We start from the raw sequence: 27592 nt of genomic DNA on the forward strand, positions 1-27592 counted from the left end.
ACCGTCCGAAGGGTTCGTCGGTCTCTCGTCGCCGTCGTCGTCGTCGTCGTCGTCGTCGTCGTCGTCGTAGTCCGTCGACGGTCTCGTTGGTAGTGGTGTAGCGATGGCGGAGAATCCCGTGGTTCGCGGTCTCGCCGTAGGAGCGCTGCGTTCGCAGTTGTGTGGTGGGGATGTGGGCGGGGCCACGGGACGTATTGGCCGCGTTCGGTGGGCGTGACCGCGCGCCTCCCACTCCTTGGCGTAGCGCGGCGCTGATTGACAGTTGGCGAACGACTGCGGACGGCGCAGGATCTAAAACCGCGCTAGGCGCTGCTCTCCACGCTCGCTTCGGTCCGCTCTTCTCTTACCCGTGGAATATCTCTTGCCCGGTGCTTTTTCGTGGGGGAAGAACTTCGAAACACGCATATTCCCGTGGCTGCCTTTGCCCGCCGGCCCGCGCGCACACAGCACACACAACATATACACCGACCTTCCACCTTCTGTCCGCCGGAGTTACGAGTGGCACACGCAGTAGTAGTTACGGTCAGGGAGGAGGGTCGCCCGCCGTGTCTCGCGGACAGCTCTCTCGCGCGTCACCTCTTCTCTCTCCTCAGCGTGCGTGACCGGTCGGCTGGTTGGTTCGCTCGTTCGTTCGTCCGTTCCGTTCGTTCAGTAATCGCCGCGAGGAGGAACGCGCTTCTTCTTGTATACGGCCGTGACGCGACTGCTTTTCGGTGTCGTCGAACGACGCGCGCGGTGTGTGCCCGCCCGTTTTTTTTTTTCGCTTCGAGACCGATCGTGTTTTCCGCCGCGTCTATTACACCTCCGACGTTTTTATCGAAAGTGATTACATACATATAAATATATATAAATAATTATTTATATATATATATACACATATACATACATATATATACGTACACTTGTATATATATATGTACACACACATATATATACACACACATACAAACATACACATACATATATACGACGGGACCACCCACCCCGACACCCCCGCCTGCATCTCTCCCAATCGTGTGTGATCAATCGTGGCCACTAGTGGAAACTAGAACGGCAACCTCGGGGATCTATCGGAGCGCGGGACCCATCTGAGTGCTCGCTAGTGGCAACGCCGCATCACCGTCGCTCCGGCATACTCGCTACAGGCCGCGGTGCACGGACCAGCTCTCAGGGAGCGCATCCCCCATCGACAACGGATTTAACGGAGGCACAGTGTGGACAGAGCTTTGTTGTTTAACCGTGCCAGTGGAGCTCGACGGTGCGCCACGCCGCAAATCGGGACCACGCAGTCTGCGCGCAACAAGAAATCAATTGGCCGTCGTCGTCTTCGTCGTTTATCCCGGTGCACAGTGTTTACACGAGAGGATTCATACCTCCCTCGATCATCGTTGCAATTCCGGGCGCCGCGAATCGCACGCCGTGTGTCACCTCCGTTACAACCCCGCCGCGAGTGGAAACGGTAGGCAACACTGTTGACTTCGCGCCAATCACGAGAAGGATGTAAACCCCGTGCTACGTCAGTGACCGTCGCGCAGGCCGTCTGGTGTATTTCTTTTCTTCCTTCGGTTCACCGTTCCTTTCGTTCCCGTCGGGACACCCGGGGAGATCGAGCAACCGGCCCACCCCCGTGTCACCTTGCTCCGTGTGAAACAGTGCGATCGAGCGCGCTCAATTCGGTTAGTGGACAAACGAAACAGAAAGATCGAAGGGTAAAGAGAACAAGAAACAGACAGAGACAAAGAGAGTGAGAGAGAGAGAGAGAGAGAGAGAGAGGGAGAGAGAGCGAAGCCTAGATCCGTGATACACGAGGTACGTGGTTACGCAGTGATCGTCGTATCCGAGTACTGGGGTGAAGTCCGCGAGTCTCAGTCCGTCGGCTGGGTTTATCCGCGTCAACGTTTTCGAATTACGCGCGCAATCGTGCACCCCGCGGACCACCGGGTGCCGCGCGCTCCGATCACAATTTCTTCCTCGCCGAATCGGAACGCTTCGAGTGAAATAAGGAGCAACAGGGGCCAGATCCAGCCGCCTTTATGAGAGCCAGCCACGTGCTTCACTGAGAACCGAAAGGAAAGAGTGGACGCGTTTGATATAATGTCGCGGCGGTACTGACACCGAACCGCTCGTACAGTTGCTGGTCAGCAGGCTAACTTCCGGCGTGGTGCGACAACCGGTGTACGGTACGATGAGGAAGCACGTGTGTCCGGCCGTAGCCGTGGTCCTCCTGCAGCGCTCCAGCACGCGTCCCGAGCTCTGCTGACGCTCGCCTCCGATCTCATCGTCGTGTGTGACCAACGTCTTCGTCGCCACTCGACTCCGGATCCGGGGATCGTCGAGGGCCGACGGAACTACCACGCTCCACCCTCGCTCGAGCAGCAGGCAGTGGCCGGTCGTCGTCGTCGTCGTTCTCCAAGCCGTCGGCCGGTGAACCGTGTGCACCACTGGGCCCCGACAACATCGTCGTCGCAACGCGGCTCTCTGTCGTCCAGCCAAGGACAGTCTGACCGCCCGACGGCCCCGGGTTGCGTGTGCCGTTCCCCAACGCGCGCACTTCTTCGGTTCTCTATCCTCTTCCGGTCCCCCTGTGCCGTGTGTCTGTGGTTGCGGCGCGCAAGGGTGAATACCAACCACCGATCATCGTCGCGATCGGGCGAGACCAGTGAGGGAAACGGTGTGTGAGTGAAGTGTTACTTGCTTTATATTGTGGGAAAATACAGCCGCTACGGTGGCTCAGCACGCAGAGTTCCCCGGCGCGGCCAGGGCGTTCATGGCGCAGCCAAGGGTACGTTGGTTTCCTTATTTTTTTACCTTGTTCCGTCTTTCCGCCCGTTTCTCGCCGATTCTTTCGCCGCGAGCGATCGACGGACGCTGATAGTCTTCGGTGGATCGTGAGTATCTTCGCCGGATGTGTCGTCGCGAGACAGGGTTAGGGGATTTCTGATAGTGCATAGGAAGGCTCTTTTGTCTCGGCGCAGACGAGGGATTTTATTTGATTCTCTAATGTGACGGAGTGTCTTGTTGGGAGTACACGCTGGAGCTTACTTTGTGGTCGGTGGTTTAGTGAGTTCGAAACGATGCCGGGACGATAGGGGAAAATTGGTACCTGTTCTCTTGTAGCGTTTCGATTATGGAGGCACCTTCGGATAAATGGGAACATGATTTAGTGGAAACGATTGTATTAGTGTTGAAAAAGTGGATACATGATTCGGTCGGAGAACACTCGAGGAACGCATAATGGCAGGATTAATGTACACGGTGAACGTAGCCAAAAGAAAATTCTTCTCTGCTCTTGTAACGGAACCATTCGGACGTTCTGTGCTGCAACGTATTCTCGCGTCTTCAATTTTCAAATGATTGCTTCCTCCGAGAAGAGTGTGAATAATTCCCAGTGCTTCGTTGCAGTTTCATAGAAAATATTCAACTCGCAGAAATGGAATACGACGGTACAAGTGTTTCGTCTTGTTAACTCCGAAATTCGAGTCCGTCGGTCGACGCTGCTAGCTGTTCTGTATTGAGCAAAGGTTAAACAAATGATTACAATTATCCTACGAACGTTTACTCGCCTTACGGAAGTATTCTAAAAAGTTCCACGTTCATCCTCGAATTATACGAAAAGTTCTTCGCGCGAAATCAGTTTTTGTGCTTTGAATCCACGTGACGTCTAGCCGAGGCTGATTGGTTCACTCGACCGATTTGTACACAGCACCGTACGCAATGTCATGTCCAACCTGAAAAGGACTTTGTTATTTACGTGGAATTTCACCTTAATTGATGACCTGGTAGTAGCAATCCGTCGCACGCATCGATGTCCGATCGTTGTATCGGAGTACGATTCATAAGCACTGTATTCCATTCTGAACGCGGGTCGCACTCGATTTTCATCGAAGTCCGTGCGTCGACTACCAAACTCTTTCCTAGTGTCATGTAGTACTCCAAATCATTACGAGGAAGTTCACGAGCAGCGTGTCGAGGTGAACAACCCGAAACGATCGTCTGATCGGCGTTTCATTTACACGACGGTAGCTCGAAGTGTGAAACAAAATTGAAGCCCGAGGATTTTTCTTGAAACGATTCTTCGATTCCGAGCCACTGCTTAACGTTGTTTCGCTGGTTATCGTAGTTTTAATCCTCCCATGGAAAAACTTGGTGCACGGAACGAGTTTAACACTGGATCTCGACTGTCCGTCGGACGCCATCCAGAGGATCCGATACTTGTCCGTATCTCGTATTTGATCTGGTATCCACGATCAACGTTTCCCATTGGGAGCATACAAATTAAAAGCGATTACTTACTCGGTGATTAACGAAGAATAATTGTAATTAATTTTTCCACAGTTTAAATTCTATTCGACTTCGACGTTAAACAACCGAGATAAGCTAATCTATTCTTTCCGCATCGCTGGATGGTAATCCAACGAGATCTACAGCGGTTTAAACTGCATTTTACTCCGACTTTTAGTTTCCTTCGTGTGTCGCAAAGTTGAAGTGTCGTGTTCCTCGGGTTCCTCCGATCAATCCCGGCAAAGTGTTCGCGCGAGAATTCGTCTGGAGGAACCAGTGCTCCGACGAATTGAATATTCGAACGGACACGGTATGTATTTCGTTGAGCGCGCGCGACGCCCGTGAACAGTGGGGAAAGTCATTGTCACCGGTAAAAACTGGCTGATAGCTTATCAAAGTGAAATTCCGCGGCGCGCGTACAGTGAATATTCTGTCGATGATCGCGTTACAATTTCCGATCGGATACAATATTATCGGGTTTAATGCCGGCCCGGGTTTTCCGCTCGGTTTTTCGAATTCCAACGGTTCACGGTTTTATTGAGCCCCGGCCAAGTGAAAACGGTATCGCCGCCGATAAAGAGCTTTACGAGATCGCCGATAACCGGTGATCGCTCGCGTGCCCCGTCGATTTTCGACTGACGACGCGTCGAGACGCGTACCGACGGCCTTCTCTTCACCGGCGACGTCCATATCTCGACCGAATTGTTTACGTTTTCTTCGGTGAGCCGCTATTTGCCCCAAAAACTTCACTCTTGTCGCCGACGATTTCGCAGTTCTCCTTTTCCGAGGGTTTTCCTGGAAAATTTCGGTTCTTTACGATTCGTTAGAATGTTCTACGCATGGAATTAAAACAGATGCGATGAGATAAAAATGTCATAAATGCCCCATTGAAGAGTTATAAAATAAATTTGAAATGCGATACGGCAATACTCCGTTTGGTTCGGTCGAATAAGGATCGTGCTCCAAACGAACCAACTGGGAGAATCAGTGCAGCTAGAGAATAAACGAGGAAAATCGGGATATTTGATCTACAACAAATTGAACGTCACGTGGATATCAGACTCGCGTCGATAAAAGGCGGCGACGCATTGTAATGCGAAGATAAGTGCAACGTTCCCGTTGCGTTTCATATTTTCGTTGTAACTTGGTAATCGAACATTCGTACGTTGTTTGTTGCACGATACGTTAGCGTTAATTTTAGCCGTAGGACATTTGTGGACAACCGTCTGTGTATAATTCCCGATATACGTGTATCACGAGGAATTCGTCAGTGTTAAACAGTGCTCCGAAAATGACGTGCCATTTGAAAGACTAACGATTTCACCGACGATTCAAGCGTATCGTTGTAATGAGATATAAGTATCGTTTGAACACCGAATTCTATAATGTCGATTATTCTCTGTGCCATGCTCGTGAAAGTGAAAGTTCTTTTTCCCGGGTTTGATCCGCGTCGAATGTCAAGCGGCATTAGTGTGCGGTTCGGGAAGTGATCGTCTCGTTTTTTTTCGTCGAAAAAGTGATTGTGAAACGCCGTAGTCGCTGTTTTCTACTAGACAAGAGGTCTCGTTGTAGCGTCGTTAACGGAACACGTTTCGTGTGCGGAATCTCTCGAAACTACCGGACACCGCGAAAGTGTGATCCGCGCGACGCGTCCGGCACCGGCGAACATACTCTCGGCCATATTCGCCGTCTCGCCGGTAATTTAATGGTACACGCATCCTGATGACCCGCGCGCGGGACTCGGTCGGAACGAATGTTCCTCTCGAAGCCGAAAAAATTTGTTGGGCCCCTTTTTCGGCGGCCCCGCGAGCGTTCTTCGGAAACCGAGCTCGTTTTGTTCGATCCTCTCGAAGTGAATCGTTCGGAGCACGATCTTCTTCTCGACGATGACAAGTGGCGGCGAATAGTTTTTAGCTACTTCGCCTCTCCGTCGATTCCCATCAATGACAGTAATCCACTGTTCAGTTTCGAGCCGACTGAAAGTTCCGTGCTCTTGAGTTATTTCGATCATCGGCGGTCGCTTCGAATTAATCGCGTTAAAAAGAATCGCGGGCGATAACGGGAAGGTGCTTGAAACGACGATAGAATTGATCGTCGGTCATCCGGTTGTGCGATAAACTGACAAAATATTGCGCGATTGTTGCGGTTATTATACATTTCCGTGCTCCAGATCGTCGATGCGTCGCGCGTTCGAATAAGAAGGCTTGAACGTATCGATGGGAAACTGGAACGCGCGTCGTAATGAAAGGGGCCGTGAATCGTGAAGCAACGACAGGATAATTACACGAATTTTCGGAATGTTTCCCTCGTTCGTGTACTTTTTCGTGCCTCGAAGAAAAATGGTGAATAGGAGCGAGACGCGGTAGAAAAAAAATGAAAGTGTACGCGAGCCCGTTACCAGGATTAAAAATTCTTGGGCCGGTGAATAGCGTCGATTTTTGTCCACCGCTGTACCACGAACGAGCCGTGATTATGTATTTATGGGTATCCATCAATCACTTTCGCTCTCCCGATTGCCGCGGATATCGGCCTTTAGCCTGCCAGGATTAAAGTCGTATCGATTTCTCGTCGTTCTATTCGCCGTGTGCTCGATGAGACGGATTTTTACTCCCTTTTTTTTCTCTTATCCTCCTTTTCTTCTCCTTCCTTTCTCGCTCCTCTTTTTTCTTGTATTTCGGTCACCTTTCAGCGGGTCGGGGGATCTTCGGTAACGGTACATTAACGGGCCGAGGAAAACGGAATGTGGCTCATGTGTGATTCGTCGGGATCGAAAGTTGCGGGTCCGGAATTTCTGTTTGTCACTTTCCTCGCCGGGATTCTCGATCCGGCCGCAGAAAGTATCGGAATATTTCGCTATTTTAGTGTACCCGTGAATTATTGGCGAGGTGGTATTCGCGGCTTCGGGGTATATTTCGAGAGTCCTTGGAATTTTCTGTCGAAACGTGCACCGAGTTCTCGGAACGTCGCGTATCTTCGTTCGATCGAACGCTAGGACTCTGTCTTGCCCTCTTTGAAGCGCAATTACTCGTGGAACCGTTCCCAAAACTGAATTCGTAACGAACGAACCAGATGATTAAGTGCTATGGACGTTCAGATGGTATCGGGTATTAGTCTTCTAGAAATCTGCACGGAACACGTTTTCATATTTCTTTCTTCTGCCTCTATTAGCACGCATCGCACCCTGTTTACAAAATATTTGTATAATATAACAAAGATGCGAAGCGTTGACACGTTGACTGTTGGACACAGACGATTGACAAGATTTTCTGCGATCACATTTCCTCGACATCTGTCACTCGCAGAAACTCTCAAAGAATAATTACCACAACGAATCTATACATTCATTTTCCGCTTTAACTCCCGTACTACTTCAATTTCATAGAATTTTCGTGGCTTCTACTTTAACCATACAATATTCACTCTCTCCAAGTGATAATAGATTTCCACAGTAAAATCAATTTTCTATAAAAGCTGACAATGTACCTTACCAGCGTAAACTTACATAACCTAACATACCATGGTACATGTCGTCAACCGTGATTAACACGGAAACTCCATTATTTACCCGAATATTACAATTAAAACGTTACTTTCGTCATCGGAAGGCACTCCGAAAGCTTTCCTACAGTTACTACAATATCTTCGTCGATCCAAATGCATCGCTTATTAAAACGAACGAGAACAATGAAGCAAATTCCACAGGGACCATTCGCAGCGAAAATATAGCCGAACAGTTTAATTAATTGGAGCGAACCGCGCAAGTAGCCCGGAAGGCGGAACGTCCGGCTAGGTGGGTCCCCGGTATCGTCGAATCTTGGCGCGATTCGAGCCCTAAAATCGACGAGCCGTTCGAAAAAGAGCGTACGATAAAGCGGGGCCGGTGCACGATGCGTCCTCGAGATAGGCGAGGCACATGGCGCGGCCCCGGTGCATGCGTGTACGTCGCAATGTTTTCCAAATGTCGACATCAATCAGAAAGTAACGAACAGTCACCGGTGCTCTATCTTTCTCCCTCCACATCTCTCTGTCCATCCACTCTTTCTCCCCGTCTCTGTCGTTCTTTCCAGCTTCTTTCTCCCAGAATCCCAGCCATGTTTCTCCGCGATGCTAGCAGGGCTCGAAGAGAGGCCGACCGACCTTAGGCTCCATTCACAACTGGTTCTCCCCGTATAAATTCTCATGCCGTCGCGCGGAACGATTAATAATCAATTATCCGAGGAGCGCGTATTTACCCGATATTAATTCGAACAAATTGATCGGCCGCTTTCCCACCGAACCGAAATCCGCGCCGTTTCGCCGTAATGGGACCGTTTCGTGTCGTTCCGTTTCTTCGATTATCGTTCCTCCCGCTTCAGCGTCCTTTCGGCCGGCGAGCCACGTTTTTAGGACAAGATCGACGGACACGGTGGGAACCTTACGGATTTAATGAAGTAAACGGCATCGTTTCCTGTTCGGTTTCACCGAACCGAAACTAGTTTAGAGGACTGTGCGACCGCTTATACGTCCGCGATCTACTAATGATCTGATTTTCCGGAACCTTGGGGCCTATACAATACGTTATCCCGGCCGATGAATAAATTACGCGTTACTAAGTACATGAAATTGTAATGAAACCGCGATCGATTTTTTGCCCTTGAAAGAAACCGCGATTACAGTTCCTCGCGTAATCGATGCTTTTTAGGCATATAGAATTTATCTTGAAACGACGAATACGTTTGAATAATATAGAACGAATCGGGCCGTAAATATGGTAATTCACGAGGTACTCGCGCACAGTCCTCTCGACAGGTTATTCCTTCCTGAAAATGTTACTTGTTAATTGACGTACCGAGTCCCGAGGAATTTTAATAAGTTCAACATTGTGGACTACTTGGAGGTATTCATTTTCTCTATATATCATGCGCTGATCTACAATTGCTCATACAAAAACTCTGACACTATAATCAGTACATTTTCTCCGAAGGAATCGAACCCGCAGAAAAGTCTCGTAAAGCCTCTTCGCAACTACCACCTGTACTCCAAATTTCTTTTACCGATAATTCTCCCATACCAAAGCTGTCATTAGTGAAGTTTCACTCCGCAAGATTATTATTTTAATACCACACGTAATGTTGTTTTAATAATATATCATTTACGATTACGTTATTATGAAACATCTCAATTCTCGTACGCCAACCTTCTCTCTAATAACAACTTTCGAGGGTTAAACGCGACAAAAATGTCAGGATACATTTATTAAGCGAACAAACGCCGGTATCGCACGATGCTCATCAGGAATCCAATTCCCGCCGACGGCATCGCGTCGATCTTCGATTTATTTCTCCGCCATTTTGAGGTGCACGGTCGACGAATATTTGTCGATTTATACTTCCGCGTGATGGACGGCGGTATTGATCGGGAAAGGGAATCCACGTCTTCCAGAGCCCCCCTTTTCCGGCTTTCTTCGGCCAGTGATTTATATCGAGGGCGTTTAAGCGCACTCGCCTTGACCTATCCGCTTGTAAACGAGCAGCCCGCGTTCCTCGTTCCCGAGGATCCTCCGGATCGATGATTCGCGCGCCGCGACTTTCGCTCCGGCGGGAGAGCCGGCGAGGATCGCCCGTTCCGTCGTCGTCCGCCTTTAATTGCGTTATGAATATTTCATCGTGGCCGTGCAGCTGCACTTTGTTGAATTTATTCCGGCCGATTCGTCATCGGGGCAATTCTGGCAAATTTTTAACAAATTTTTCGCGTGATTTTTCTCTTCCCGCCGCCGGAATAGTCCTCTCCCTTCGCCGCGATCCGAGCACGTCGGACGCCATCGCTCCGCTGGGATCCGGCCTCAACGTCGCCGCGCGTCCTCCAGGCTTTTCCTGTTTCAGATATTCCGCTCGATCGGTGTGATATCTTAATAGATCCGCCGCGTAGAGTTATTGGTCGGGCGTTCGACGTTTCCTTGCCAATGGAATTCATTGTCTAACGAGTTCTCTTTTTTGCTCGCGCTGTTTCTTTCAAGAATTCTCGGTGTTTTCTTGGTTTCACCTGACAGACTAGTCCGGCGAGTTTCAGGAGCGTCGTTTTCCAACGGCCAAGCGAATCTTTCAGTCGTTCGGACGGGGTTTCGGGGTATTCGTCGGAAGATTGATAATTGAGAATACAAATGGACGCCGGGGTTCGTCGAGTACGTTCGCCTTCTGAGGATTAATCAACGAATACCATCGGTCCGGGCATTCGCGGTAACGATTGGAGTAGCCGGGTAGCTCGATACGAGTTACCCGGGGTAATGAGAATTATTAATCCCTCTCGGTTGTTTCTTTTCCCTTACTTTTTCTTTCCCCTCCCTTTTTCGTTTTTCGTTTCGTCGGGCATGTCCTATTTCGGTACATCTCGCAGACCGATCCCCCTTAAATTGAAGTTCCATTTAATCCGACTAATAGTGTACACACAATTATCGGTAATTGAATTTTAATTTAATCAAAACGGCGATTATTTCCTTTTCGCATTTAAAAGAAGGGATCAATCCACGTTATATGATCGATTAATATAATTCCACATACAAATGATGACATCCTTCCTTTCATTTATGTCACGAACCTCGTCGGATGCCCGAGGAATCGGTTCATTTGCGAAGTCGAACGGCGGACATCGTTTTTACGATGAAATCAGAGTTCCCTGGAAATGCTTATGCAAGTACGGTCATTGAAGCGCGTACAACGATTGAAATTGGAAGAGTCGGAGAAGGGGAGGCAGGGGCGAACGGTGCAGCTCTCTCGAAGCGTTTTCGCGATGTCACCTCGGCTAACGGTCGTAATTAAGGATTCTCGATTACCGTGCGCGTCGTGTCCCCCCCCTACTCGCTGTTTGCTTCGCGAAAGCCGCACGCGTGTCGCCTCGATAACCACGAATTTGTTTTTTCTTCTTGTTCCTTCTGCCTTTTTTTTCTCTCGCTCTGCCCCCTCTTTGCTCCATCTCGCTCCGTTTCGATCGTTTTCATTCGTCTCTCTACGCGCGCGTTGTTCCTCTTCTGTTTCGACGATAAAATTGCCGGCTATCCGAGTCTCCCGACGGCCGAGCCGCGTAATTAGCAGTAATAATCGGCGTGCTTTCGTTTCCGGGGTATTACCGCCGTGACAAGGTACAAGATGCGACAAGTCAGGAAAATCATTGGCTCCCCGATCGATCCGCGGCCGTCGCGATCTACCCGACACGGCCGGAGAGCCAGCCCTCAGTCTCGCCTGTCGATATACCGCAGGAATTTGTCCATTCGCATTCCGCGTCCACCTCGAATTTGCATTTCCTTTGTGCGCTCGCTTCGATGCCGAAGTTTCGACTAACGTTTCACCGCGACACCGTAATTAGCCTCAATCATCCGGTGCGATTTTACTTCCTCGATCCAGGGCCCCGAGCTCCTCTCGATAACGCGTTTAAAAGTCCCGCGAATTTGCATACGTACCCGCGCGACGCACGGAACCGCAATTATTTTCGGCATCGACGAAGGTGGTATTCCGTGTTCAAGCACTCCAATTTGTCTCGAATGCGTACTGATAGTTTTCGTTCCGGTATTTGGCACGAGAGATATAACTGCTGCGTGCCTTCGCCGCTAAAGCCCCTCGAAACTTGGATCGTACGTTCGATCGAATTCCCCAGATCGCGAGCGAAGATTCTCGGTGTTAATGTGGTCCAAAGGTGGATCGTTCAGTTTAGCGGCGTGTACCAATTTCTCTTTCTTCGCGAGGCGTCACTTGCTTCTTACGACCGGCCACGAAGGAAACAATTTCTAACGTCGAATCGACCCGGAGCCGAAGGGAATTAAACACCCCCGCAGTGTTCTTTATTTAAAATTCGTGTTCCGAACTGCGTCTCGTTTCGTTAGCCGAGAACATTTCAGAGGAATACGTTGGAAACGCTGGACCAGACAGGAGAATAAAAAAGAATCGAACCGTCGAAGGTGTTCACCGACGTTTCTGCCCATTGAATTACGTGGATTTCTCCGCGTTGACATCTACTGTCTCGTTCAGTGGAAATAAAGCACGCCTATTTTCGCGCGAACCGCACTATGCTCGAAGCAAGGACGGTGGTATCTATTTTTACTACCTAAATAACCGCGGAATCGATGGAGGCTAGGATAAACGGTGAGAACCGTACATCGGTCCTGCGGTGTATTTACGGAACCGGTGACATTCTCCCAGCGAAAGCGACGCGGGACAAAGGTGCACGTTTGCGGCCTTTGATATCGGACATTGTTCGTCCGGTGGGTGCCTTAATCAACAGTGCTGGGAGGGAGGGGGAGGGTAACTTACCGCGATTATCGCGCCGTACGAGCAGACTGAGCGATCCCCCGAACGAACACGAAATATTCAGGAGAATCGCGGCAACGGAACACCAACGAAATATTTCGTTGGGTTATCCGCGAACTGTCTATGACCATTTCCATAAATTGCACAGCTTCAAGCGTTAATTCATGAAAACGTAATCAGACGGAATCTTTATCGCACGATAGGCTTTTTGTCGCGTTCGTTCTGGTATTCAAGGAAAACGATCGCGGCATTTTCCTTACGCTTTTTCGTATAAACAGGCTAATAAATATGTAACAATGTGTAAAAGACCAACCATATTTTTTAATGTACTACGTCATGAATTTACGGTTGTCTTTATTTATTCTCCACTTTGAAATTCGAAAATTATCGGTTTCCAGGAACACTATCAAACGCGACATGCATCTTGTTATAGCATCGCGAGTACTTTCTCGTTGAATTTGTGCAGGATTTGGTTAGAAACGGATTTAGATACGCTCAGGATATATACGATTTTCTCGGCGGTTAAGCGTTGACAGAAATTTTCTTTATTTATCGGTCGGTTTCAAACGTATTCGTATAGTTTGTTGAGTTCGCGGTGCAGTTGATACGGAAACCGCGTTCGCGACGATCGGCGCAAGAACACGGAACTATCGTTATAAAGTCGCAAGCTGGCGTTCGTTTAATAACACGTTGCAGCTTCGAAACCGCTCGCCGTTCTAACGATCCAAGGACCAATTAGTCGATTTAGCTGGCACGATCATAAATTACCACCGTTCCGATGGCTACTCGCTGTTTCCTCGAGCAAACGGAACATCTGCCGGCCGAGGTCCCGCGTTAATAACCGCGCATTGATCGAGAATTCACACTAATTCCTATCCTTCTTTTTTGCTTTGTTTCCCTTGCAGTATGACGATGGCGGGCTGCACGGTGGTTACCTCGAGGGCGGAGGTGGCGGCGGCGGCGCAGGGCTGTACGATCCGCACGGGAGCGCCCGAGGGGTGCCAGGCCTCCATCACAGTCCACACCTCGGGGGTATGGGACCAGCACACCCCCAGTATCCACCACCCCCGCCGCAGCCACCCCAGCACGTTCTCGCGGCTGCGGCCGCGGCAGCTGCGTCCGCGGTGCCCGACGTACACAAACGCGACAAGGACGCGATCTACGGGTAAGTCTCGACTTCTTAATCAAATTACCGCCTCCATTGTCTTTAATTACGCAACATTCGCAGACGTACGTATAAACAAGGATATATAGATCGCGTTGAATTGTTATTGCGTAAGGACGAGATCGCCAAAGGCTGTTTCAACGTCAGCGAAGCAGAAAACATCTAGCCGTCATTGAAAATATCCGTACGGCTACGCGTTGGGAGCACCTTTGATTCGATATTTTCCTAGCCGCGGGTAAAGTGCTCAGTCGGCTCGAAATGTTAAAGTCTTTGCTTATTAGGCTCCGTTCTCTTCGCCTCTGTATAAAAAGAGATAATCGGTGTATTCAGCTAAAGGCACAAGAGTATTTCCTGCGATACTGTTACGATAGCCTGCGTTTTAGACATTAGCGCCTCCTTGCACGTGTTTTCGACGCGATAGCGGTCGATAATGAATCAGCTGGTAATCAACCGGCGAACGAAGAGGAGCGGAGGGGGGGTAGGAGCGATAATCGTGCGCCGGTGTAAGAAGGGAATCGCGAAGTTAGAATAATTCCATAAAAAGACGGCTTTACACGCGAAGGAACTCGGTCGGGCCGCCGTGTAGCCATCCCCATCGCAATAAAAGCCGGTCTCTAAAATCAAAACAAGATAAAACCGCGTTATCGCGGGCTACTCGGGCGGTCGGCGGCCGGGGGAGGGGGTCAATTACACACCGAACAATCCTTCAATGTTGCCGTTAATACGGCTGTTCTTCTATCTTCCTGTTAATCTGCCCGTAACTCCGGGCCGCGGAATGCGGCGTAACAATGGGGGTTTGATAAATCCTAATGGCCGCGTGATTTACATGAAAATTCATGACGCGTTACGCGCTCGTTTCTTCATTGCGATTCGTCGCGCTTCACTCGGCACCGCGGGATTAGCGAGTTTTTAAATATTCGTCGGGCCCCCGACCGGCTCTTTCGTGCGCCCGGAGTTTTCCCGTCGCCGGCGTCTCGAAGTTTTCCCTCGGCGCCGAACGAATCCCGCGGCTCGCCGCGATTCGTCGCGGCCGAATTCGGCTGATTTACCACCCGCGAACGTTCATTTCTCTCCGGTGAACGGCGGCGAACGACGCGACGCGACGCGACGCGTCGTCGTCCCAGCTTTCGATCTTTCGCCGCGCGCGCGGCGACCAGTTTTCTTTAGCGTCACGAAGCCGCTTTTTACTACGCGTCCAGCAGAATAACATTAACGCGAGGTTAACGTGGTCGATAATCGACACGTTTTCCAACGGCCGCGGTTTTGCATTCCATATGAATAAACGCGGCCTATACTTTACGACGCGAAATTCACTTTTAGAAAGACGCGCACCGCTGTGTTTCACTTCCTTGTCCTTTTTCTGCCAGCTTTTTCTCTCGTTCGGGGTTTTTCCCGCCATTCTTTTCTCGCCTCTTTTTCGTCTTCGCCCCGGGCGTTCCGATCGACGGTCGATTATGCGCAGCGACTTTTAATTAAAAAGAGTTTATTAAAAATTCCCGTATATCATGCCGCGGATATATTGCGTTACGCAATTCTCGTTTTCGATACCCGGACACGCCACTGTCGATCTCCATTACGGACCGGTGTACCTGACGCGATTGCAAAATTACGAGTAACGGTAATGCGCGCGATATTCCGCGATTAATAAACGCGCCGCGGGCAACTCGAAATTCGATAAGGACAGTCCTACGGTGCGCCCTTCGCGGTCGCGGGAGATTTCCTTATTTCACACGCGACAACGTACACAACGCGCGGCGATTAGAAAATTTTATGTCTCCCGGAATTCTAGCGTCGAGTCCGTTTTAATCATGCCATCCGGGTCGTAAACGTGTTAAGTTGTTTTTCAAGTTTCCGAACACTGGTGTACACTCGGTCACAAAAGTACACCTATTATCTATTTACCCGGCACTATTAAGTGATAATTGCATCACCCGAATGGCTCATAAAAATCTCGGATCAATTCCGTTTCGTTATTCCATTTCGTTTATTTCATTCGACTCCGTCGAACGAATACCCCAGGCGGCGACCGGGTTCTACAGGTTCCTCCATAACACGGTCCCCCTTCTAAGTCGACCAGCGAAACACTCGAAACGACCTCGATGGCCCCGGATAAATCTGCGCGTACCAGTCGCACTATCAAAACACTCTTCACCGGATTCTACTGTTTCGAGAAAGCAAGTTCTCCGCGCTGCACGGATAACGTCGCCGCCAGCGTACAAGCGCCTCCAATTATCGTGGCAGCGTTTCAAGTTCAACTCGTCCCGATAAGCCGGACATCGATTACGTTATCGCGGATCGATCTCCGTGACGTCGATCGGCGCGGACGCGGAAAAAGCGGGTCGGTTGCGTCGCAGAAACGACTCGAGGCAGAGCGAACGGGACGAGAAGGATCGTGGCACGCTTCCTCGTCGAGCGGGGCAGTGCGCTCGTCAATTGGCCGTTTTACGAAACGGCCGGGCCGTGTTCCGTGTGATTTATAACCGCGAGATGGCCCGATTTCTGGTACACATCCTAGAACGGGAGCCTCATTATTTCGCGCACCCTGTAATTTGTCCACTCGTCGTGTGCCCCGGTCCCGAACCCGGAGCGGATTCCAGCGCTTTCTCAGAATGGTCCCGGGAGGAGTCAGAGGAAGAAGAGGAAGACGAAGAGGACGAGGATGGAAGAAGGACGAAGACAGAGAGAGAGAGAGAGAGCGGAGAGACCGTTCCGTGGTGCAGCGTTTAGCCCCGTTCATTTCCTCCGCCGTTGATAAACTCGTGTTTACAGACCGATCGTGTACGCGCCGCGTTCTCGGCCGGGATTGAGTCGTCCAGGTGAAATCGAGACCCGTCGCCGTTTTCCTCGCGAGTCCGCCGTGTCGAACTGGGTCCCTCGCTCTCGCGGACCTCTCGCGTTGATTTATCCTGTTAGCCCGAGACGATTGATGGCCCGAGACCACGAATGGTAATGGGCTCGGTTTTATAGCTTTCGAGTTTGAAAACGGCTGGAATACTCTATCTAAAGTATCCGTGGCTCTCCGCGATCCGCTCGAGGATTAAGAGCGATCGTAACAGCGACGCGGAACGGGCTGCGTTACGTACGGGCTCTTTTTTATCCCCGGTAATTATCGTGTCCCGCGTCGGATAATTGAATGTAATTTTTAAGGGAAATTCGCTGTTCGAGAGATTCGTCGCGTGATCGCCGGCGAACGTGACTCCTTCCGATCGACCACGCACCGGCGTTACGTCGAGGATGTGACGTCGGCCGAGATCGACGGGACTCGGGGAGAACAGCTATTTCGAATATCTTCCGCATGTATTTCGTTAATCGGCCGTGTTAATCTTATCGGGCGAACGGGAACAGGCTTATCGGGGCGAGAAAGATATTTTCAGCTGTTGTTTAATATTCCCGAGGCTCCGTAATTAATTCATAGATCCGGAGGATAAACCGTATACTCGCGAGACGAAACATCGTGGATAATTGAAACGTTATTGGCAGTTTTAATTTAACCTCATCAATCTAAACGATGCCTCGGAGATCACCGTACATTCTATTTGTTCGCAACGTACGGTACAGTTTTCCGTTTTCTCGTGTCGGCGACTGCTCCACATTCTTCCCCGCGACGCGTCGAGCCGACTTCGAGACGGACGTAGCTCGTCGGGCGTGAACCACCGTCTCCTTGTTATCGATGCCGCTCGGCTAAAGTAAATCCAGACGTACCGTGACCGCGGAATTCGTTTTTTGTCTAGGAAATAATTAACGCCGAAGTGGATTTGTCCAGCGTGCTCGCGGTAAAAAGAGAATCACAGGGCGAGGGGTTAACGAAATCCATTAAAACCGTTGCGCGTTATCGTCGTAAGATCGATTCCACTCGGCTAGAACGCGAAGACGACGACGACGACGACGACGACGACAACGAAGACGAGAAAGAACACGAACAAGAAGACGACGAAGTGAAAAAGAGAGAGAAAAAAACGACATTGCTCGCAGCGATTCTTGCCGGTTCCACGATCATACCGCGCGGAAGGGTTTTACGTAAGTTCGCGGAGACGTAACGGGGCAGGCGAATCTGCCAATCACGGGGACCTCGGATCCTTATGCAAGGTATATGATTGGCCGAGTCACTTATGGATTAGACGTCTTACGCAAATCTGTCCGCGTGCGTCGGCCGTTCGCAGCGCGCGCGCCGAGCCCGAGCGCGTAGTGAACTTGCGCCGCGTCCGGATCCGCGTTTGATATTCTATTTTTCCGATCGACGATAATTAGTGCATTAGAGCGACGTTTCAGCAGATGAGCGGGTAATGAATATTAATGCGCTGTTTAATGGAATCGATTGGTGAGTGCCGGTTTGATTACATCACGCCAGTCGCTCGCTGCCGGACAGCCACCCGGAAAAACAGGATCCTGCGGCGCGTTTTATTTGGCCGACACGCTCGCGTTTTCCCTTCGCGGGTAATTGAGACGGTCCGAGAAAGCGGAGGAATTCTTTCCTTTTTTTCCTCCTTCTTCTTCTTCTTCCACCGCCGCCTCCTCCTCTTCCTCCCTCTCGCGGTCCGCCGAGGAAAGCCGCGATTGCGGAATAGCCGGCGGGTTCGTGGAAACGCACGCAGAATTTATTAGACTTCCCGATAACGCTTAACCCTTTCAGGCTCGCGGTGAAATGTGATCTCCGCGAACGGAGCGCGTCAGTTACCGATCGGTACAGATGTATGAACCGCGTCGTTGACAAATGTTGACGAAATTATTACCATTACGACGGTGCAACCTGCGTTGCCGAAAACACAACTTTTCATCGATTAGAATCTTTATTTTCACGGAGGCTAAAATTATTCGAGTATATACATATACGTTTTTTAAAGCGTTCAACGAGCCACTGATTATGGAACGAATGTGTTAAGATTCGTTGCATGAACGTCGATGATACGGAGGGATAGGTCTGATTCGGTTCTCGATAATTTCGATATCGCCGGTTGATACCCGGTCTGTCATCTTTATCGGCGATTATCTCCGCGACGCGTTCCGCTTGTTTTTACTTTCATCGCGACGAAATTACCATGCGAGACGGTCGCTTTCACCCGGAGACCGTGGTCCACGCGCATTCCGATGTTTTAATTCGACGATGTCAATCGATATCCGCCAATAAGAATTTTCTTCCGGCCATCGCGGGAATAGTCGAGAAACTATAGCGGAACGTGCGAATCGAACGCTTTCTCGTTTTTCGTTTATAGGTGTGCGATATTGGTAACCGGTATCGAACGGCGCGATTGTGCTTCCTTCGGAGGAGCCGATCGGCGATGCCTCCGCCGCGGACGCGCTCGCGTAATTTTTGTTTCGGTGGAAACGATTTCGATGATCCTCTCGTAACCGATTTGAACTCTTCGCTCGTTTAATATTCGTAAACTAATTACGCCGGAACTTTCGCTGGTCGGGAATGGTTCAATCGAGTTAACGACCCCGATCTTCGGATAACTATTCTAAGATACTCGCTATCGCGCATCGATCCGCCATTTGCACGTCAATTAATACAATTAGTCCGCGTGTTCACACATATGCGCGCATACGTTCACATTCGAAATTTATGACACCGTACGATCAATGCATTATACATTTGTACCGACGAGGTATCGGTTCGAGTGTTCTGATGAATGGCCGCGCGAATTATGTGCAATAATGAATTTTATTTTAAACTAAGTCTAAAGCCGCGCATCGTATTTGCATAGTCATTATTTCTGCGTAATAATGGGCCTGTTAATGAATATATAATTATTACCCGGATTCAGGGAAAACTTGCAAATTTCTCCTTGTTTTTAATATCGCTGCACGGTATCTCGGGGACTAATCTTGTTACACGAAGCATGAATACTATCGAACTCGATGAACGATTACCATCATTGACACGCATGAGAAAATATATCTTGCGGGTTAGAGTGATAAATATTTACGAGGATTAATTATTGATGATCCGAGGAACGTCGGAAATTGCATCGATCGCGGCGTTAAATCGTCGATGGCCACGAATAAAAAGGGTCGGCAAGGACAAAGGGGTTGGCGGGGCGGCGAGTCGAGGGCGGAAACCGCAAAACCGCAAACGTCCTCCGCGCCGCGTCCATCGAACAATCATATCATTACGCTCTGCGGTCTCGTCATTCTGACACCTCGTTTCGACCCGTCATTTGTCATCGACGTTGCACTTTGCTGCACCGCGACCGCTTAAGGAACGTGCACTTAAAGCGCGCACCATTCATTCCGGCCCCGTAATCTAGCGGTTTTCCTGATTGTGCGGGAAACCGGCCGCAACGGCTGCTCACGGGCCATTTTTGCCCTGAAATTCTTTCGAACAGCGACTCGGACACGTACACGGGAATTCTTTAGCCCGGGGTCTCGCGGAATTCCTTAGACGCGATATTAGAAAATGAATATTCCACGGGCTCTCTCGCAGTCCCCGACGTTTATCTCTTAATAAGTTTCCCGCGGGGACAAGTGACGAGACATTACCGTGGGGATAGCCGATGAACTTTTACAGAAAACTAGAAAACTGTCCATTAAATTCCTTCCGATTCCGCTCGAATAAAAATGTAACGTTTCGTGTTTCTAATTAGTAACTCGTACCATTGCGCACGGTTACTTCTCTCTTTTTTTTTCCGGCCGCCGCTTTGCATGCATGCGATCACACGGGAATTTAATACACCTTAAGACGCGCTGTGCTCGCCTCACCGCTCGCAATATTATCGCGGCCGATATCATCTGTCCACGAAGAAACCTGTCCAACATTGTTGATACTCCCGTCACGTTGAACGTACATTTCGCGCGGAATCAATAACGTCAGATAATCCGGTGCAACAAATTAACAGTCTCGCGTTATACGACTCCGGCGAGACGTCCGGGTGACGGGTTCACGCCGATTCCGCGGCGGCCAATTAATCGATCCAATTAAAAATTTTTCTAAATTTCACCAATTAACACGTCCCCCGGTCTTTTCTTTTTTTCTCTTTTTCGTATTCCGCTTTCTCCGGCGTTCCGCAATTACGACCGCAATTGCACGGCCCCGTTCTATAATTATCCTCGAGCGGGAAAGGGGGAGGAATCGGTGTAACGGGTCGAACGAAAAATCTCGGTGTCCCTCGGCCAAGATGGCGGCGGACGTGTGAACACATAAAATGTTCCGCAGAGAAAACCGAGTTCGAGAAAGGCCGCGGCATGGGCTGACGGAGCGAACGCTCCTCCGAGGGCGAGGGGAAGGGTTTTTTGTCGAGCCCGCTAGCTCGGCTCGGTTCGCAGGCCGCGTTGCTCGTGGCGGCCACGTCAATTTGTCGAAATTCGTTCCGAATCGTTTTATGTCTGCCACGCCGCGAGACGCGACCCGCTACCATGCGTACACAACGCCTCCTGCCCCCATAGCGCTACCACACATCCTCCCGAGTCCCGGTTCCCGAACCGTTTCTTCGATGATTCGTCTCGAGACCTCTAAGGACACATAAACATTTCTTTCGCGCCGCGGAGAACGATTTTCGAAGGCGGGGCCCCGGCCTCACCCTTCCCCCTCGCATCCCATCCCGGTGCACGGCCACCGAGAAATCGTCCGTTCCTCTTCGGGGAATTATTTTCGTTAATTTGACGATTATACGGGGCACCGGCGGTCGATTAATTAACGTTAGCCCCGGCGAACGGCCGGCGAACGGAAAAGGAAAGATTGTTGAAATATTCGGCCGTCTTTTTAATTCGATTCAATTTAATCCTATAGAAACGGCGCCCATTCTTTTTCGCATTTTTCGCCGACCGGTGCCCATTCATTTTCAATCTCTCGTATCGGCGCGATCGGCCCGTACGATTTACAAGGAAATTCGTGGATATTGAATTTCGCGTGTTATTGATTTCGTCCCGGTGCAAAAAACGAGAAAAAACGGAGGATAAAAAGGCAGACAGAAAAACACACGAAAAATGGTGAAAAAAGAAGTTCGGGCAGCGCGTATGCTTCATCATTCGGCTCGATGAACGCGGCATGAATGAGTCACGAGGAGACGCGATATTTTCGGCCTCGTATCTTTCGGAGATTTGTACCTCGTTCTTTTTGCTTTAATTAGGCGAGGCGGGTGTTCGGTCTCCGCCGATTAATTATCGGGCTCGTTCGATTAGCCGTACTGCGTAGCGTCCGCTGATTTCTTTCGGCTGCAATTACCGGGAAACGGTGCAACCGAAATTATACTTTTTCCCTAATGAGTCCGCCGATACCCATCGGACTGATCGAATGTTGAGTTATTACGTGTTTCGCTTTCGAGTGGCTCGGTCGAGGTACACTTTAAATCACAAGTGAGATCCCCCAGTTGCAACGTGGTTGCACCAGCACCGGCTAATCTTATCTTATCCGCTGATCCTCCTAATGCCGCGGCAGCCGCGGTCCGTGGGTAACAAGCGTTCGTTCGCCCGCGACGAAACCGTGAAAAATATTCCCCGTTTGTATTAAGAAAATTATTTGATACCCGTTAAATAACGTCGAATTAATTATCTAAACGCTCGAAGCGAAATCCGCTGTATCGTATCGTTGAATGGAATTCCGGAAAAATGTTTTCAAATCCATCGTTTTCTATAACAATTGCAGTATTACTAAATAATACGATCTATCGAGATGATAACAAGATTAACGAACGATTAACAAGATGTAGAATTTATTTACAAAAAGTTGTGCTTTAGAGAGATGATTAGTGACACGTTTGATTAATATGGAATATCAAATTAGTCCAAAAGGGAGAAGTTATTTCGTGCGGTTCAGGTGTTATAATTTTTGCAAGTTTCGTTGTTAGGAAAAATTGAACAAGGTACGACGAACGTAATATTGGATAGATAAATGGGCGGGCGCGAGACAGATTGGTTGCCGTCGGACAGTGAAAGGTCCGTTCTAAGGTACAGATGGCCAGAAATGAAATATTAATCGAACTGATTCATTCATTTTTCAGGTTCTTTCCTTTTTTCTTGATAATTCCCACTCCGATGTTTTTGCGGTAATTAAAAATTAATTACGCAGCTGATTCGATGAATCCCGTTCTTGTGGCAACAATAATTATGTCTCATTAGCCTGTCCCGATAATCAAGTTCGTCATACTTGCCCTGGAAGAAAGTTTCATCAACTTTACGATGTTTTACGTATAAATTGAAATAATTTGATGGCATAATAAATGAGCTCCGATGGAAGGACAAATATCGTACGCAGTAATCCCGCGAGCACTGTCATTCGGCGAAAGTATAACGCAAAAGAGGTCTTATAATGCGTTTTCGTTTTGTCCGCGATCATTTTGTTCTCGAGTTCGACGGATTCGTGGCGATCGTAGAAACGAGGTTAGCTCAGGCTGCACAGAACAGCGACAACCCAAAGGACTGCATCGCGCTCAGCTGTTCCAAATGACCTAGTAACCTATACCCGCCTAGAACTGCACATGGTTTCACGGCAAGGCCCCAATTGAGCCCTGACCCACTCATAAACCTGTCATAAAAAAAAAATGGCGCAGGTTTATCTGCCTTTGCACCGCGGGAGGAATCATTCGTCGTCAGCTGATGTTCTGGTATCGTCGGATAAAAAAAAAAAACCCGACTGGGTGATGATCTTATTCATTGATTAGTTAGAAACCAGTTGTCAGGGTCAGATCTAATAACAGCGTTGTTAAAACGCGATGAATCTCGTTCATTCAAACTATCATTATCCATGGTATCCTTATACCACAGTTCATTAGCATAAACAGTGCTCCTTGTATCCTTATTATTTCATAATTATTACGATCGCAAGAAAAAGCAGTTCCCATCCTTAGGAAAGGTTCGTAACTCGTAAGGTTACGAATTCACGTTAGTCCCATATCGTTTCTCGCCAGTCGCAAGGGTCGAGTAACTTCGCTGATCGTCGAACGAACAATTTTTCCGACAGTGCAGTATCTAACCTTGGCCAATATTCGAGTAAACCACTCTCCATTCCGATATCCATCGTTCTCCAATTAGAAGACACCGCTGCGAAACGTCGGAGCATCGGACACAGCGGAGCCCTTAAAATATTTCGAAGAACACGCGGTGGTACACCCTGTACACACGAATCGCGCAGATGTATCTCTTTATTTTCTCACGCGAGGTATCCCGAGGATCTCGCGTATCTTCTAATCGGCGTGCAATTAAAGCCTCAGAATCCACAGAATGCTGCTCGAAGGGGATAACGCCGAGCAATTTATTTCCCTCCCCGCGGGAGGACACGTTTCTTCCTCGAACACGCGTGTCCCGTCCGCGATGTCTCCCGCCGTTTCCCGGCGGTCGGTTCCCCGCGTGTTCCGTCTCTGATTGCGTTTTAATCAGTGATATCGTCGCTCGATAGCCGGACTAATTTATTACGCAAGACGCGCCGCGAGGATGGATCGCTCGAAAATGAAGCCTCCGCCTCCGAAGGACTTTACGCCGGAGCTAATTAACGCGCTCGCGGAAGCGCTGCGCTTGTTTATACGTACTTTGTAAGTGGCTGTTCCATTAAATTATCCGGGACCCCTATGTATTACTGTCATTACCGCTTTTAGGATCTACAGGATATACGGAAAGGATACGATCTCTTTATATCCGGCTTTTCTTTCTGTTCCAGACATCCCCTGTTCCCGCTTCTCGCGCTAATCTTCGAGAAGTGCGAGCTCGCGACGTGTACGCCGCGCGAACCCGGCGTCGCGGGCGGCGACGTCTGCTCGTCCGAGAGCTTCAACGAGGACATCGCTGTCTTCTCCAAACAGGTAAGCATCGCGACACAGTTCCGCTTCATTCCGCAGCGTCGATGATCCCGGATCAAGTTTGGAACACAATGGTTGTTCGATCTGCTAACTTGGTCAAGATAATTACGATCTCACTCGCGTTCCTGCGGATATTACGATTTCACACAGGAATCTCTAGACGAACGATTAAGAGAGCTAGAAATCAGTTAAGAATAAAGTAGAATACAAAGGTCGAAATCGCACCTATTCACAACGGAGTAAAAACGATGTTATCAAAACGTCTGCACCTTATTTTCTACGTTGGAACACTTAAACCGTGCATTACGCTTTGTATCCCATTTTTCTGATGTCAGCGTGTAATTTACGACTCTAGTTCCGTAGACTGTTAAAGTAACACTGCGTACAGACACCTCAGAGACTCGATAACAAAGTTGCTATTAAACATAAATCAGAGCACAAAGCAAGTAACATAATTGATCGCAAGGAACAATAGTAACGATCGGTATGAAGCGATTTCGAGTAATTCCAAAGGTGTCCAGCCGCTCCAATAATTCCTCCTCGGAACCAGTCGCCGCGAGTTCCTCTCGCGTCCACCTGTATCCAACGACGAACACCGTGATATTCGCTCGCGTAGAATCCCGATCGGTACACAGCGATCGTTTCGGAGCGCAGAGCCGGAAGAAGAGTCCACGGTTGCGTCGGGAGTAGTCCCCTTTCTTCTCTCGGCCGTCCTTTTCTTTTTCTTCTCACTTCTCACTCCGGCGACTCACCTGAGGCGAGTCCTCTCCCAAGGACACGCGTAGGTAACCGGAGAACCTATACGCGGGCCATGCGCCGCGAAACGATTCGGGGCCCTTTTAAAAACGCACCGTTTCGCCGTTCTGCCCTCCCCTAGCAGGAACCCTAGATCGTTTCGGGAGCACGTTCAGGTATATATACCCTCTTCTCTCGGTGCGACCGTGTTTCCCCGTACCTTCCAGGAACCGGATCGACTCGTCGCTCGAAAGAAATGATCGATTCCCAACGCGCGAGGCGCGACGTGGCGCAGCGCGGCGTATCGTTGCCACGGGCTGGTTTCCACGTGATCGCGGAACAACGCCGCCCGAGGAATATCCGGCGTGCACCAACGGCGTCAGAAACGAAGCCGGAGCCGACAGAACGGACGATAAAAATGTTGCCTTGGTGGCTCTTTGCGCGACTTAGTCGAATGCTAATGAATGCAGCACATTTAGATTGAGGGATATCTGCGTACGCGGGTATCGCGAGGGTAGATAGTCGGCCAGCCCGGTTCCCCCGGTTATCTTCGCATAAAATTGTACCGCGGCATCGTGGCCTCCCCTTTTCGGACGTCTAGTTGCTCGATTCTTATTGCCGAGTCTATTCGCTTCTGGGGAGCACGATTCGCTCTCCGGCGCTCGTGAAAAATCGGAGCTGCCCTCGAGAAGTTGTTCTTCTTGAACTTCTCGTCGCGGCGACACTGAACGTCGATGTATCGCCTCGAGTGGAATAGCCGGACGTCGAGCAGGGTCCAATGAAGCTTGCCGATAAAGGTAAAGATAATTAGAGGTCGAAGTGATCGAATTTTCGAAGTTAGACCGGCTGTGCTCCGACAGGTGAACTCGTTGTTTCGAAACTGCGAAAACTGGTTCGTTGATTCTTCGGCACGCATTCGACGCTACTCAGCTGTTCAAAAGAAGAGGCACGAGACTCGTAACTCAGAACAGTTGTCCACTCCACTCGAGTCTTGTCAGTTTGAAACGAACGCGTCGGGCAGTCTCTAAAATCCAACGATGCGCGTCGAACGGACATCACGGTCGCGAGGCGGCTCGAAAAAGCGTGAACCGAAATTTCCAAAAGTTCGCCGAAGTATCTCGCGAGCAGAAGTCCGGGAAGCATGACGAGCGTCGAGCGATAACCTGTTCTGGGCCTCCTGTCATCCTGCCAGCCGTTTCTTTCCTCGAAACCAGGTTGGAAAACCGAGAGCGTCCGGATCGTAACGTCTAAATATAGAGCATCGGTAACACAGTAGCAACTGCTCCCAGTACCGGTATGCCAAGATAACGATAAGAGTTAAGCCTCGGCGCGAGGTATCTACGATAACGTGCGTGAGGTTGGTGGACCGCGGTTTAATTCGAGCGCTCGTCGCGCGTTTGATGGATTCCAGCGGGAACGCCGCGAATGAAAGAAAGAAAGAAAGACAGACAGACAGACAGACAGACAGACGGATTCCTCCAGCTGGAAATTGGCCCCCGTGACTTTCGATACAGCGCGCCGCCGCGCCGCGGCGATCATTCTCGTTACGCCGCCTGCACGTTCTATTATTTATCTGCGCGGCATGTCGACATTATGCCGCGAGACAACTCCGCGAGCCGTTCACGGAGAGTCCGTTAGAATTGCGAAATTGACATGACATTTGCATCTTAATAAGGCGCATAGGATTACCAGGTACACACTGTGAACGGCGTGACGACGGTCGAGAGGAGGGGAGGGTGAGAGGATAAAGAAGGATAACCGAAGGCTCGTAGCCCCGACGATTTCTCTAGGCTGCGTATCGCTACGTAACCGCGCGTAGTAAATCGCGATGGCAGACAGAGCGTTGTCGTTCCCTTTGCCAGCTGCCTTTTTCCTTCGCGCGGACCCCGTATATCACCCGCATTATCGACGCGATTAATTTCCGTGGCCGCTAACGAGTCGCGCACCCGACGAACGAGGCGAATATCGTTCCCGCGGATCGTCCGCGGCGCGGGGATCCTCATCCGAGTCGCAGCCGTGAGGCGCGCGCGAGCGTTAATTCTCCGATTAAGTCGCGACCCTCCGGCCGGCTAAACAAATTGTCGAGGGGCACTCTACCCCCGTGGCGCGGCGAATCTTGATGTAGGGGACGCCGCGGAATTAACGGCGTTTTATCGTCCTTTGTGTCCGATTCGCGGGTTGTCGTCGCGGGCTCGCGCGCGCCGGGATTACATCGGAGATTATTGAAATCCTCTCCTCGCCTTATTCCGCGCGCGCTCAATTGAATGGAACGAACTTGCGTTTGTACGCCGGTTCCTTAATGGTTGTCGGAATACATTACGAGCGAGTCAAGAAAATTCCAATGTTTCAGATCGTTTTATCCATTCACTCGAGCAATCCGTCTTCCATAATCCAAGAAACCATGCAAATCT

At 49.8% G+C, this 27592-nt stretch overlaps 1 protein-coding gene across 5 annotated transcripts in view; it reads left to right on the top strand.

The window, feature by feature from the left end:
* Positions 1–274: 274 nt before the first annotated feature.
* The window catches only part of hth (Meis homeobox homothorax), a 482965-nt gene continuing 455647 nt past the window's right edge, over positions 275–27592 (top strand). For all 5 annotated transcript variants that reach the window (XM_076370371.1, XM_076370372.1, XM_076370374.1 and 2 more), the window contains exons 1-3: positions 275–2782; positions 13463–13722; positions 24308–24449. In XM_076370371.1, coding sequence (XP_076226486.1) covers positions 2768–2782; positions 13463–13722; positions 24308–24449 — 417 coding nt within the window. In that variant the 5' untranslated portion in view covers positions 275–2767. The remainder of the gene's footprint in view (positions 2783–13462; positions 13723–24307; positions 24450–27592) is intronic.

This window comes from Nomia melanderi, chromosome 8 (assembly GCF_051020985.1).
Source record: "Nomia melanderi isolate GNS246 chromosome 8, iyNomMela1, whole genome shotgun sequence".
NCBI classification, from domain to species: Eukaryota; Metazoa; Arthropoda; class Insecta; order Hymenoptera; family Halictidae; genus Nomia; species Nomia melanderi.